Genomic DNA, 14,165 nt, shown 5'->3' with positions numbered 1-14,165 from the left:
CTGGCTGCTGCTGTGCAGTGCACAACAGTGAGACCATGTTAAAAACTCTTCCATCTTTACAAAGTATACTGCTAAAAGAAAAAGCAATCCTTTTTCATTGACTAAAAGAATGTATACTATTTTTTTAGAAAATAAAGAGCTCTGGTAGCGTTCCTCAGCTGAACAAGAGATTATTTTAAAAATTATATTCACACACTGATTCAATCAGGAACTGTGTACTGGTCTAATACTATTAATCTATTCTTTTTTATTGATCTTGTGGCTCCAGATCATTCAAATCTTTTAACTGTAGTCATTGAAATTATTATTAGTTAAACATAAAAGAACTTCTAGAATTCATGGTTCATATCCATGGTCAGTATTTTTATATGACTATCTGCCTTATCTGGCTTTTTAATTATGCAATCCCATGCTATTGTTTTATGACAGATTTGTTGGGTAGACGATGCCTGCTCAAACTGAATTTTTACTGGGTTAGAAACAAAAAAAGGGAATAATGCGTTATGGTGCACACTGCCTCACCATTTAATAATTTAACAATTTTAATAGTATTTTTACCTGCACTCCTCCACTCCACTTTTTTAAATTGCACTCCTGGAACTGAATGACCAGATTAGTGTGTGAGAGTTGGACACCTGTGACAGGGTACCTTAGAAACAGCACTCTGAATACGGAGATGCTAAAGCAACAGAAAGACAAGTTCAGCTGAAAATCTGTTCCCTACACATTATGTACATTTACATCAGGGCTTATTAAGACTGAAAATCAGAACGAAACATTGATATTCAGTGTTCAGATCCCTTTTAAAATCTTCTGGAAGTATGGCTTACTGATATTGCCTCCATGCCTATGAAATTAGAAACAAGTTCTTTTTATACTGAGAAGTTTGAACCTGCATTTCCAGCATCCTGTGATGATATTTTAAATAGGTCCTTTCAAAAACGCATCGATTCATAGATAGGTACTTTCTGTATTCTTAGCCTGGGAGGAGATCAGGCACATAGGCATCAGACTGGGAAAGACAGCGGTGTTGATAGTAAGCTTTTCTCTGGTCATCCTACGCCTTCAGAGCTTCTTTGGTGGGTTTGGCACAATAGAATGGAACTCTTGTGTAAGGTAAGCACCAAAATCCTCTCACAGTGTCACTTGCTCTCTTGAGTCTACCCAGATCTTCTGAGAAATAAGTATCGTGTAGTGCTATGTATGTGATGTTTTTCAAACTCATATAGAAATTGGATTATTAATTTTGAATGGACTTTCCCAATTCCATAGTTGGTAAATTTGAAATGAATTGTTTAGGTACCTCACTGGCTTTGAAAGTTAGTTTGGCATCTAAGCAAGTTCAGTGGTGTCTTTTACTTCACAGCCAATGTCAAGTGTGACATGATAAATATACACATTTGAAAGCAAAGAATTTCTGTAAAAAAACCAGTTGAAATTATCAAAAATAGTAAGTAGTGTGAGAGGTGTGAGGGGCCTTGGTTTTTAGAATAGGTAGCATTTTTTCAGGATTTTTTCTTCAGAAAAGTGTTCCTATTCATGTCTTGGAATTATGAACAGTCAGCACTTTTTGCAGAAAATGTCAAATATGCATGTAGCAGCTCTTTGGTGTAATAGCATTCTGACAAAGTCCTTTTGGCAGAAAATTCACTTGTCAGGTTCACTTAAAATCTTACTTGTTGCTATGTTCTTCTTTCACTGGCCTTATGAAAGATCTCTTAGGCTCATGTTTTCCCTTTGTTTTAGTGCTTTACTGAAATGAAATTGCTTGACACAGCTGTTCTAAGTCCTAAGACATACAAGTGACCTCTTTAACTCCTCGGAAGTATTCCTTTCCCAGGAATGTGGGTATGTGTGGGTGTTAGATTTCATGCATTATGACATAAGATAATGCAGGCTATAGGCAATACAATAAATTGTACTTATATAACAGGAAAAATGTAAATCCAGTAAATAACAATATAGTACTCTATGGACATTTTGTTTTCTTATCATCCACTCATATTCTCACAGATTAAATAAAATTAAGTCATTGGGATTTCTAGGTTTATTTCCTGCACTTATTGGTCACTAAAAAATGATGATTGTTGAATGCTTTTTTATTTCAGCAGAAGTACTTCTAATTACACATTTTTACAAGGAAATGGGACATTGATTTGCATTACATAGGACTTTAAAATGGGAAATATGTAAATATTTTAATAAGAATGTTAAGCATCTTTAATCTGTGAAAGGATGAAATTGTATGATGCAACAAAATAAATGTAAATGAACTAAATTTGCATGAACTAAGTAAGAGCTAGTGTGTGTTTAAATGAGAGCTTCTTCTTTGTTCTTTAGTTCCTAACACTTCTGGATGTTACCTCTGGATGTTATGCTTTATGAGGAGCATACTTATTTATATAATGTAGGAACAAGTCTATTTTCAACCTCTGGAACACAGTTACATAGATTTTTTATTATTTTTTAATTTTTGAAAGTTGGAAATGTTGTTGCGCCCTCCAGATTTACCTGCTTAAGCTAACCTCCTATCAAGAGAAGGTTTTTTTAAAATCTATCTTTGCAAAATTTTTCTTCTCTCTGTCATTTGAGAAGCACGTGTTTTGCTATACAGGTGCAGTTTCCAAATTAGACAAGAAGTAAGCCTGACAGCTGTAATTTCTTTTCACTGTTTTTTTATACCCTTCTGAAAATTTCAAAATTAGTTCTTAAATTTGACCTGATACAAAAAACTCTGAGTATATGTTTTTTCCTTGTTTGGGGAAGTTCAAACAGAGGTTAACAATATAATTAAGGCAAAAATAAAGGTTAATAAATAACTAACAAAGTGGCACTTTTTCTTTTTTATTAGAAGGGCACCAGTTTGTTTAGGTTTTGTTTGAAAATGTTCCCTAAAGGGATCTTTCCCTACACTTCCTTCTTTGATCTTCTATTTAGTATCTTTATCTCAGATCGTAACTATAACGGAAGACTGCACCAACCTCTAAACCTTTAGTGCAAGATAAGATTTAATTCAATAATAAAAAGTCTTTCGAGACTTACTAAGGTTTTTCTTCTGCAGTTTAATTTATTTGTACAGTTATAAAATACACAATATTTAGATATGACAATTTTATTGGAATAAAAAAATGTTTGCTACAAAAGTGTGTTATTATTCGCTAAAGAATTCTGTGTTTGTTTGGTAAGTTTTCAAAATGTGAATTCAATGTCATTGCTAGGGGATATATAGTCACTCACCCTAGGTTAACAGATTTTGCTACTTGAAACATTTTCCATTTATTGCATAAGAGTGCTTATCTAATTCAACTTCTCTTAATTTTTCACACCAGTTTTGTCCAACATAAGGTTTAAAATTACTTTGCTGCTGAGCTGTGTGAAAGTGAACTTCCAGGCAAGAGTGTATGAGACTGAAAATTGTTGACGTGCTTGTTTTCCTTTATGTTCATGTGTATTTTGAAGTCTTGTACTTAACAAAGCATGTGTTTTCATCCATGTCAGCATCTCAGTGCTTGGACAGAGGAGTAATAGTAAAGACAACATTTGTACAGTTCACGCACACAGCTGTCCCACTGGTGTTTCAGATGGTGCCAGTTGCTGTTATTCGTGACTCCATTAAAATTTAATGAAAATGTTGGGGAAGTGGATGAGAGTTCCTTATGCCCTGGGACTTGATCTGTCCTCATAGAATAGGAGATACTTTCTTTCTGAAAGACTTGAAGAAGGAGTTTCACTGGGGTGAGTTGTTAATCACTGTGGTTATGATAACCAAGAGATTTTTCTGTGTTTGCCATGACAAGGCTTAACTCCTCATCACTTGTGGCACTTTGTATGAAAAGAAATATACTCAGTCTAGTAATACAGAAAAGTTGCAGTTTGGGGTAGATCCCGTATCAAACCTTCATTTTCATGGATTTTCTTTCAATTTATAACTCAAGTACCCTTGCAGAGGATGAAAACCACCCAGTCTCACAGAGAAATTCAGAAACAGTGCTGTTGTTCAGATAAATTTAGTTCCTTTTCAAATATTGCAGATTTATATATAATTTAAGATTAAATTTCTTGAACTATGCTGCTCTCTTCTCTGGATTTCTCCCCAAATTATATAATTTTCTTTTGCAATTTAGCACAGGTAAATTTTGACTTGATGGAAACACTCATGGAGATATGACCCCAAGTCACAAAAACACTAGGCTCAATATTTATTTGGTCTAATCTCTCATTAATGAAAAATTATCAGCAAAATGACATTTCTGATAAATCTGAGAGTTTGGTTTTATGCCTGTATTTCAGAATTTTCATCAAGAAGTCAAAGAAACAGATGATTCAGAAAGCATGATGAGCCTTGACAGTCTTGAGGCTGGAGAACAAAATGGAAATTGCACAACACAGAGTGAATCATCTTTTACCACACAGTGTGACTGTGCCCTGTATGATCCAGAAAAATGCCAGACTAGGAATAATGGTTTACTTCACACAGATCAAAGTACTTCTAAAAATGCACATCTAAATAATTGTCTGAGAAATATAGATTTGCTACACTACCACAACATACCTATTCATGATCTTTTAGCTAAACATAATGTTCTAACTCCTGCTGAACATGTAAACACTTTAGAAGAGGAATCATCTGCTTCTCACAGATCTGGAAAACAACCTGCAGAATTCTCTGCCTCTGGTAAGCAAAAGAGCTCTCTAAGTAATGCATTTAGTTTTCTGCAAAACATAACAGAGAGAAGCAAGCCATCTTCTGGAACAGCTAGGACATTTGCCACTGGTCATCCTGTTTTCAATCCTAGCAGAGCCTGGGACAGCCCTGATTCTAATCCAGGAGAAAGAATTCAGGATCTGATGCAAGATCAGAGTTTTAAAATGACCCCACAGGAGAGAACTAAATCTATGCAAGCATCCAGTCAACCTATTGCAACATCTGTAATCTTATTTCCTAATCAGGGATATTCCACTGACATTCCTAGCACAGCTGATGTATTACCAAAGGACAAAAATATCAGTACAGGCTTTTTAAAAAAAAACTTAGGAAAAATTATTGAAACAAAAGAAGAAAATATTAAATGTATGAATGATATTATTTCAGAAACATCTTTATTTCAGGACATACCAAATGCCTCAGTTCTGTCAGAAGTTAAGCAACAGAATAATAAAGAAAGAAAGGAAAATATAATTGAAAATATGTCATTGTTATCTGATACAGAGTTCAATTCTGACACTTCTGCACAGGACAAAATCCTGAAAAATAATATTCTTGATAGAAAAAGAGTGAAGTTATTCAGAAGTATCTTAAAGAAGGGTTCTGAATATGAACCCAGTAATTTCAAAGCTGTGGTTACAGACCATGCAATCAGTTTTGGAACTCAACTCATGTCATCTATCAGAGACAGTTTAGAACTGGCAAAAATAAAAAATAAAAGTGCACAAAATGAAAAATGCAATAGGAAGCTAAAATGGTGTGATGAAATTGACCAGATAATAATAGAAAATAATGAAAAATGCTGTGAAAAAAGCATCAGAGAAATATGTTCTTCAAAACTGCAATGTGTTCAAACTGCAAATAACCTTCCTAAGAATAATTTAAGTATTGTTGCTTCAAACCTCATGTTCATAAAAAATCCTCAGGAAAATTCTTATATGTCAAAACCAAACAGTAATACTGAAAAATCAAATAAAAAATACCCATCTCAGAATATATTTACATCTACAGGATCCTTTTCTGCTAAGAAATCTTGGATGGTATCAAGAGATGAAACAAGTAAACTCCCAGTATGTAGCAATAATGCTAAAATTAAAGAAGGTGATCAACTGAAAAGTAAGGCAAAAATATCCAGAAGAGCAACATCTCTAAGAGTCCAGTCATGTTTTATGCCCAAGAAGAGAAGAGGCACTATGATCCAACTGCAATCAGGCACTGAAGCCAACAAAACTCAAAAAGCTCCAGGGAAATACCTCTCACCTCACCCACCTTCCACACCTCTGCCAGGAAACAGAAGTGTTGAGAACACAGCCAGCCCTGGGTGTCAGTCAGTGCTGCCTGCCAGTCTGCAAGCTACTGGTGCTAGCAGCAGTGATTTCAATGACAGGCATGTTGTGCCAGCCAGTCAGGTTTTAAATAGGAGCAGTGCAGGAGACAGTGAGACTATTACTGGCTGTGCTGGCTTGGCCACTGCCGTCTCTACACCTGACTGCTGCACAGCCAAATACAAACTTTGGGCAAAAAATACTTGTTCTGTAAATAATGTTAAGGCAAGCGCCTGTCAAAATCATTCAGTAACTTGCTCTGAGAGAAGACCTGTTAACACAGAAAATAGATTACATCTCCATCATATCCCAGCAGCTGGAAAAACAAGCACCTTCTGGCATGGAGCACATTCTACCCAAGCTCCAAAAGACTCTGCTACTGGTAAGAGTCATGTTTCTGGGTCTGGGGTGGGGGAATGTTCAGACAAAAGTCTTCTTCAAATACATCACAGATTTGTTTTCAGTTAAAACATCCAACCTTTTCATCCATTCACACAACACAGCCAGTTTTAACAAGCTTTCACCGTTTGTCATTCTCATTTCTATTCTAGTGGTGCCCAGAGGCCTCTCAAACGTCAGTCCTCATTTTTAATAGCTCTCTGCAATATTAAATGAAAAGGAAGTATTTTCCCTGAGATTATATTCATGACTAATGAGCAGATGTGACAGGTGGTCTGAATAATGATATAGGAGGAAGTGACTAAGTTTATACAAGTGAGTTTTACAAGGTAACTAAGAGTGATAGCTTTGTTGTCCAACAGTCACTGCCATATGAGAGTGAAAGAAGTTTAGTTCTGCTGTGTTTTTAAAATGCTGACACTATAAATGCCTACAATTACTGGGACTTAGTCCCAATAATACTATTAAAAGCTGAGCAAAAATTAAAGATTAGTTAAAATTAAAGATCTTCTGCCAGCCAAACATTGCTCTGCTGCAAGGTATATCTGATTTATAAAGAATTTTAAGAAATTTCAGGAACAAGCCTGCATTTTATTAAAAATTAACCTTGGCAACAATATGAGGCACAAATTGGTTGATAAGATACAGGAAAGATGGATAAGAGATTTTTGGGAGAATAAACTTCAATCTCCTGGGGTTTACATTTCAATTGACATTTCATGCTTTTTGATTTGCCTTGTTTGTCCTGTGCAGCCTAGGCACATATTCTGTGCCTTGGGCATTGATGACGTCCTTGTGCTTGTAATTTCTATGTAGTATGCTGGTTTGCTTCCTACTGAGAGCTGCAGCTGGAGCTCCTGAGAGCTGTACTCCCTGCTTCAGGTACAAGCATTACTCCAAACTGCTTCGCATGCTGAGATCACCCCAAGGATTTGCCATGGAACTCAAAGATACTTTCTAAAAAAATGATGAATACCCTTAACTTTAAGCCCCCCACATTTTTAGTTTTATCTACAGTAATACTGTTTATCTACAGTTTTAACAGTTTTTACAGTTTTAATGGAGTGATTCAGAACAGCTCTGTTGTGTAAGAGCAGATGCAAGCAGGTGAATATTCTTGGCCTAAAGCAGGGGTGGGAACAGAAAATATTATCTGCTTGTCTGTTCCAGTTCAAAGTCAAACAGATGAGTTTAAGATCTGTGTGACTTAACCTATTTGATTTTACATTGGAAATGAATGAAGACTTGCTTTACCACGCCTTGCCTCCAGCAGAGATTTTTGTCTCTTGATGTCCTTATCTGCACATCAGATCAATGAATCAGGAAATGTCCTGGGTCCAAGTTGTGCACTGCAGCTTTAAATGCTACATCCCCAGCATCACAAACCTCCAGCTCTTTTGGAGAAGGGCTGAGTAACTGCCTTTTAAAATTTATGTGGGTTGCCCTCTCTCAGTAGGTGCTTATATTTTGTATTTTGAAAGTCAGCTTTATTTTAAATACTCTAGATAACTTACAGACTTGCTGTTACTTGTTCAATTGCCTGCAAATGCACATAGACGCCATAGTCTTGTCCTAAATTGCTTGCTTAGAGACTAAATACTGCACTGCTCTCTAGTAAAATATCTGCAGAGTTCCATGGGGTTTGTGAAGACACTGTAGAAAAAGTGATCTGTTGCAATGCTTTGCCAAATGTGCAGAAAGTGAGAACCAGATGACTGCAATTGTTGTCCATGAGAATCTTTATTTAGTTTGGCTTCCAAGCTTCAAGTTGTATATCTTCTGCCTGGCACATATTACAGCATATTATTCTAGCTGGATGTTAGAATTTTTAACACCTTTCTTGTTCAGTCAGTAAAGGCTTTAAAATGTGTTTAACCTTTAGCCTGTGACAAATATGGGGCTAATTAACGTGCTTAAAGTTAAATAGCAGAAGATTGCTCAGACCCTAAAGATGCTATTGATTATTATTATTTTGTCTTAGATGTCTCAAAGGAATGTTCTCCTTGTTCTCTCTAGTTTTGCAAATTAATTAAGTATTGATGCATAGACATAGAGCAACTTTGAATTCTATTTTTTCAGAAGAACATTATGTGATTACTAATATAACAAGGGGGTTCTTCTTTTTTCTTTTTATTTTTTTTTTAATTTTCTCTCATATTTAATATAACATGATCACATTTCCCTTCCTTTTTAGATGTTATTCAGCACCATGTATTGTGTTACAATAATTCGCATATAACTAAATGACAATGTTTCAAAGCTAATGTGTCCCATGTTACTATTGATGACAGCAGCCAGATGACTAGTTTCAAATATGTTTCTAGGATCAATTATTTTCTTTTTCTATGAGTGATAAGAATTCTGCTTTAATGTTACTGTAATAACCAGAAAAAAATAAAATTGTGTTAGAATCAGTAATGCAACTCTTGGTCAAATTATAAACTGGTAATTAAACTGAACATATAAATATTTATTTTGTAAATAAATAGGTAATTTATTCCCAAGTTTAAATCAACTAACTCCATTTACAAATCTAGTAACTGTATTTACAAATAAGAATATAGTATCTCCTTGGTATGTAGATTCCTGAGTTGCATATGAAAATACTAATTTGCATCTCCAGTTTGTAGGCATGAAAGTTTAATTAAGAACATAATTTTAATTTTGAAACTTGAGGCTTCAATTTTGAAAACGTATTTCTACACCAGGAAAAACTGAGATAAATTTAAGGTACGGTGTCTAGATTAGACCTCTCTGGCTGAGAGAAAATGCTACACAGCAATACTGCCTTTTAAAAAACAGTACAAAGACGTATGAATTAATAAGTTCAACTACAAAATGCCAAGCTGTAGAAATAAGGTTTAAATCCATGACTTTTAAATCTCACAACACCTGTGAGGAATACTGTGTTCAGTTCTGGGCTCCTCAGTATGAGAGACACAGACATGCTAGAGAGAGCCTAGCAAAGAGCCACAAAGATGATAAAGGGATGGGAGCACCTCTCCCATGAGGAAAGGCTGAGAGCTTGGAGTATTTAGCCTGGAGAAGAGAAGGCCTTGGGGAGTCTTACTAATGTCTGTAAATAACTGCAAGGAAGGAAGGAAGGAAGGAAGGAAGGAAGGAAGGAAGGAAAGGAAGGAAAGGAAGGACTGAAAGTACCTGAGCAGTGCATACAAACTGTATCACAGGAAGTTCCCTCTGAACATCAGGAAACTTTTTTTTATTGCAAGAGTGACTGAGCACTGGCATAAATTGCCCAGAGACTTTCTTGAGTCTCCATTCTTGGAGTCACTCAAAAGCCATCTAGGCATGGTCCTGGGCAATGAGCTCTATGTGCTGCTGCTAGAGTGGGGGCACTGGACCAGATGGCCTCAGAAGGTCCCTCCCCACCTCTACCATTCTGTGATTTTGTGAATAACTTTGTTATTAAACTTTGTGAACTACTACATGTTTCTGCACACTATTATGGAATCTTAATGAAAGTTGAATCAATTAACATATAGATACAAGAATTTATCAACAGTGATTTATTGTGTTGGACAGTTAGACTTTAAGATTATTCTCTAAATGCAGTTTATTTTCTAAAACATTACTTATTTGATTTTTTTTACATTGCAGCTCACCTTTCATTCTCCTTTTTACTTGGTAGCACCTTGTACCCCTGTACAGACCATCTTTCTTTTCTGGGACTCAACATAGGGCTTCACTTAAGCTGCTTATGTCCACATCCAAGACAATTTCTGGAGATCAGATGTAAATATCTAAATGTGGACAGAGATATTTATTCCCCACTGTTAGTTCTGCTACTACTATATTTATCATGTTGTTTACACATTTTTGGTTTACTTTTGTCTGCATGTCATTTAAGGCGGTGTTCCTGTTACAAGACAAAATCAGGTTTTTGGCAACTATGAAAATAAACACCGACGTTTTTCAGAATGCAGAAGACAAAGTGTCATCTCTAAACTATGGAAGCCTGCTCCTCATGCACAGGTTAATATAAAATGCTATAAAAAATAAAAACGTTACTTATCTTCAAATGGAAAGAGTTTCAGGAATATCAAAGATTTGTTCATTGTTGCGTGATTTTGAATCAGTGTGCATAGTCAGCTTGCTGTCACTGCTAATGAAAAGAATAAAACCAACTGGAATACATCTCTGTGTTTGTGTACCATAATATTTTTTTTGCTTGAAAACATTTGGTAATACAAAATATTAAAACATGTTCAGAAGGTAGTATAGTTACTTTTAATTATACTTAAAATACTCTTACAATATTTTTTATAGAATTCATTATGTGCTGTCCAGCTGAGTCCCATTCATTCTGCATTTGATCCAGTACAAAAGATGAAAAACATCTCTAAAACTGAGGAAGGTATAGTAACACAACTCACTTCAGTTCTTTATACATAAAGTAGAATGACGGAATATACCCACTGTGTAACATGGCTTGTATCTTTTGGCATCAGTGATTCCAAGTAAGAAAGGGTAATTCTATACAGCAATTTTTTCCTGTAAATATAAGATATAGCTTCATATAGCATGATATTAATGGTTTTATAAATGCATTACAACATATATTCCATTTTCATTCAATTCCTGGGGTTTTTTTAACTGTATGTGTCACATATAACTGTATGATGTGGACAGGTATTGTTCGCTATCATTACATATTTCCAAACTCAATAGTACCTACTCTGGTGCCATTTGTAAGATGCATTAGTGTCCTTAATTATTTCATTTTCTAACATATCATGTTTCTTGATTTTCCCACCTTTTTCTTCTTTTAAAGTCAATTTTGTGTGTTTCAGAGACCTATGGTTATGAAAAAGAGCAGTTTATTTAAATGTTTATTCAAACGAGCCCTTCTCATTTGAAGTTCCCCCTGTAATCTCTTCAGTTTCAGAAAGCACTGCTCAGTTCCTAGTGGCAGAAAAACTGGCAAGTACACCAATTGCAGAGGGTGAAATCCTGGCAGCCATGGACCGTGTGAAGTCAGACAGGCAGCTCTCACTGCTTAGAAGGGCTCTGTGTCCAGGCAGGAGTACTCTTTCTGTAGAAGAACAGAAGATTTTCCAGTCTCTGGATTGTCTGAATCAAAAGCTACAAAGTAAGTTGGATAATAAATATAATGCTACATCAATTAATTAAATAACTTTATATTTTGTCACCATCGAGTTTTTGGATTAAAAACAGGTATCCTGTAATAGAAATATTTTCTAATGTTGTTGCTGTTATTATTATTATTATTATTTACTAAATGTAGCAAAGAGTGTATCAAAATCAGGAAACCCTTTTTTGAGTCAATTAAGTTAATTTCAAATAATGATGACTTTGCCTTGGTAAAAAATAACTCTAAATGTGATGAGAGGACACCTTCAGAAACTGGCTCATCCTAACTGTAGATGTTGTTTGTAAGTGATGTTTGTCAAAATTGTTCCATCAAGGTGCATCAGGTGCATCAGCCTCTCTTGGAAATCTGTTCCAAAGCTTATCCATCTTCATTTTTTTTAATTATTTTTGCAAATTATTGCCCTCTATGTCATATAGTTTTGCAAATTTAGTCCTTTATATTGAATGGGCTTTTCATTTTCTTACTTCTAATATTTTAGAATGTTCCTCTTCTCCATGAATTCTGAAAGGCTAGAAATAATAAATAAGGAGTTCTGACATTGATGCAGATAAATCTAAATGTATAAGTGAATATTACTTGTTCATCCATTTTAAAAATGTCAGACTTACCTAAGTGTTCTCTAACTTGCTCTTCCTTTATGCCAGGTTGATTTCTCACCTGCTTTATACTGGTGCTCTTTATGTGAACTCAGTCACAGCTTCCATTTTGCTGAAAAAGTGGGGAAAAAGTCTGTACTTGTTCATAATAATTTTTCCTCAGTGATTAATTAGCTAACACTTTCATTAGTCATCCTATGATATTACACTTGAAGAACAAACTTACTTCTTGAGTCTCTTGCTACTTTGATTTGCTTTGACTGATGTGATCATACAGGTCTTCCATTAAACATTCACATCAGTTTGGCATCCTTTTGGTATTTTGTGTGCTCTGTCCTGTACTTGAAATCAGTGGGGACCTTATGACTTAGTCTCTTCTGCTTGGCTGATTGGCTTTTTATATGATTGGAATAACTGCTTTCCATTTCTCCTCTACATGGAATTGACAGCTCTCCTGAACTTCACATTTTCCTTGCATTTCTTTAATGTAAAATTTTACATGCCAATTATTTCAGTTTATTAGAATATGCTTTCTTAAAGTCCATTGATTTCACTTTACTATTCCACTACTATTCCTTCTGGACTGCACCATTTATGGTCAGGTTACCCAAATTTACTCCCTTATTGACTGGAATCAAACTAAATCAGGGTTTATTAAACTTCTGCACACAATCTGTAAATTTCTACAATACATGGTGGATAGTCTGACTTTGAGGAAAAAGTTTCCTATAGACTGCAACAGCAGAATAAAAGATCTTTGCAATTGTTTAGAAACTGTGCAGCTGTAGCTTACAATTCTTGCTCTGTCAAACAGTGGCTCAGAATTTCATTGTATCATAACCTGTGGTTATTGCTTCCAGACAAATGGAAATTTAAGAATCTATTTTTTACCAGAAAACTGTTTCAGTATGATGTGCTCAGGTTAAGAAAGTAGATATGAAAAGAGAATTATGAGCGTATAAAGCTAAATTCCTAAGTAACAGAGAGAAATTACAAAGAAGGGAAAGGTGAATTCAGCAAAAGAACTGGGAGCAAGAACACTGAAATTTTTGAAATGTGAAAAGAAAAACTGTAAGAAAAGTACATAGCAATATGGAAGAAACAGTGAAAGAATCATAGGAATTAACAGATTGCAAAAGAAGTAACCGTGAAAGTTAGTGTAATACATACACGTACGTATGTCTCTCAGAAATTTAATTAGCATGCCTAATTATTTGGGGATTAAAATTGGTAATAGGAAGCTGGGAAATTTTACAGGTAGACTTACATGTAAGTACTTGTAAGTAACTAAGTGTTGTAGGTATTTACACATCATACAAGTACATTGCTTTTCTTAGCTGTTGTCTTTTTGTATCCTTTCTTTTGGCTTTGTTTTCACATGTTACCAGATTAAAAAAACTGTAAAAATTTTATAGGTCTTTTTAATGAATAGTAGTCAATCACCAATCTACATTTGGAATATTTGTTGCTGAAGAGTAGATGGCATTCTTTTCTCTAGCTTTAGATGTCTTTATTGGTACTAAATTTTTTGTTCATATACTATTTAGATGCAAACTTTTAAAATAGAGGTATGGCCTATACTTCAGCAGCTGTTGGTAGGGGAAATAAAACCAGTGCTATTAAATTACATTTTCACAATCTTCAGAAAGTTTTGAGTTGAATATTTGACTATGAGTGTTATTTTTATTATTGAAGTATTTTGTTTATTTACAATTCATTATACACTTTCATGCTTTTTCAGATGTTCAAAAAGCCATTACCAGAAACCCATTTGCTACACATGTTTTGCAGATAAGCAACACTTAGTAAGTATTTAATTTAAATGTGTTCAGCTTTAATTTCTACAAACTAACCTTATGGCTTCTTTTAGTGTAAAAATATAATTGAAAATACTGTAATCAGTGTGTTCAGCTGGCTTGCCCTATTTTCTGTTTATGTAAAAAAAGCCCCAACAAACATGAACTTTATATTACTGTAAACAGGCTTTAACAGATTATATCATACTG

General features: G+C 34.8%; 1 protein-coding gene across 1 annotated transcript in view; it reads left to right on the top strand.

Annotated features, from left to right (window-relative positions):
• The window catches only part of CEP126 (centrosomal protein 126), a 35,511-nt gene extending 21,546 nt beyond the window's left edge, over positions 1 to 13,965 (top strand). The window contains exons 7-11 of the mRNA XM_041487127.1: positions 4,291 to 6,412; positions 10,298 to 10,422; positions 10,717 to 10,804; positions 11,330 to 11,539; positions 13,901 to 13,965. Of these exons, the coding sequence (XP_041343061.1) occupies positions 4,291 to 6,412; positions 10,298 to 10,422; positions 10,717 to 10,804; positions 11,330 to 11,539; positions 13,901 to 13,965 (2,610 nt within the window). The remainder of the gene's footprint in view (positions 1 to 4,290; positions 6,413 to 10,297; positions 10,423 to 10,716; positions 10,805 to 11,329; positions 11,540 to 13,900) is intronic.
• The last annotated feature ends 200 nt before the right edge of the window (positions 13,966 to 14,165 follow it).

Source organism: Pyrgilauda ruficollis, unplaced genomic scaffold (assembly GCF_017590135.1).
Source record: "Pyrgilauda ruficollis isolate IOZ18807 unplaced genomic scaffold, ASM1759013v1 scaffold8, whole genome shotgun sequence".
Lineage (NCBI taxonomy): Eukaryota > Metazoa > Chordata > Aves > Passeriformes > Passeridae > Pyrgilauda > Pyrgilauda ruficollis.
Note: the sequence above shows the minus strand (reverse complement) of the source record. Positions and strands in the feature narration are given on the sequence as shown.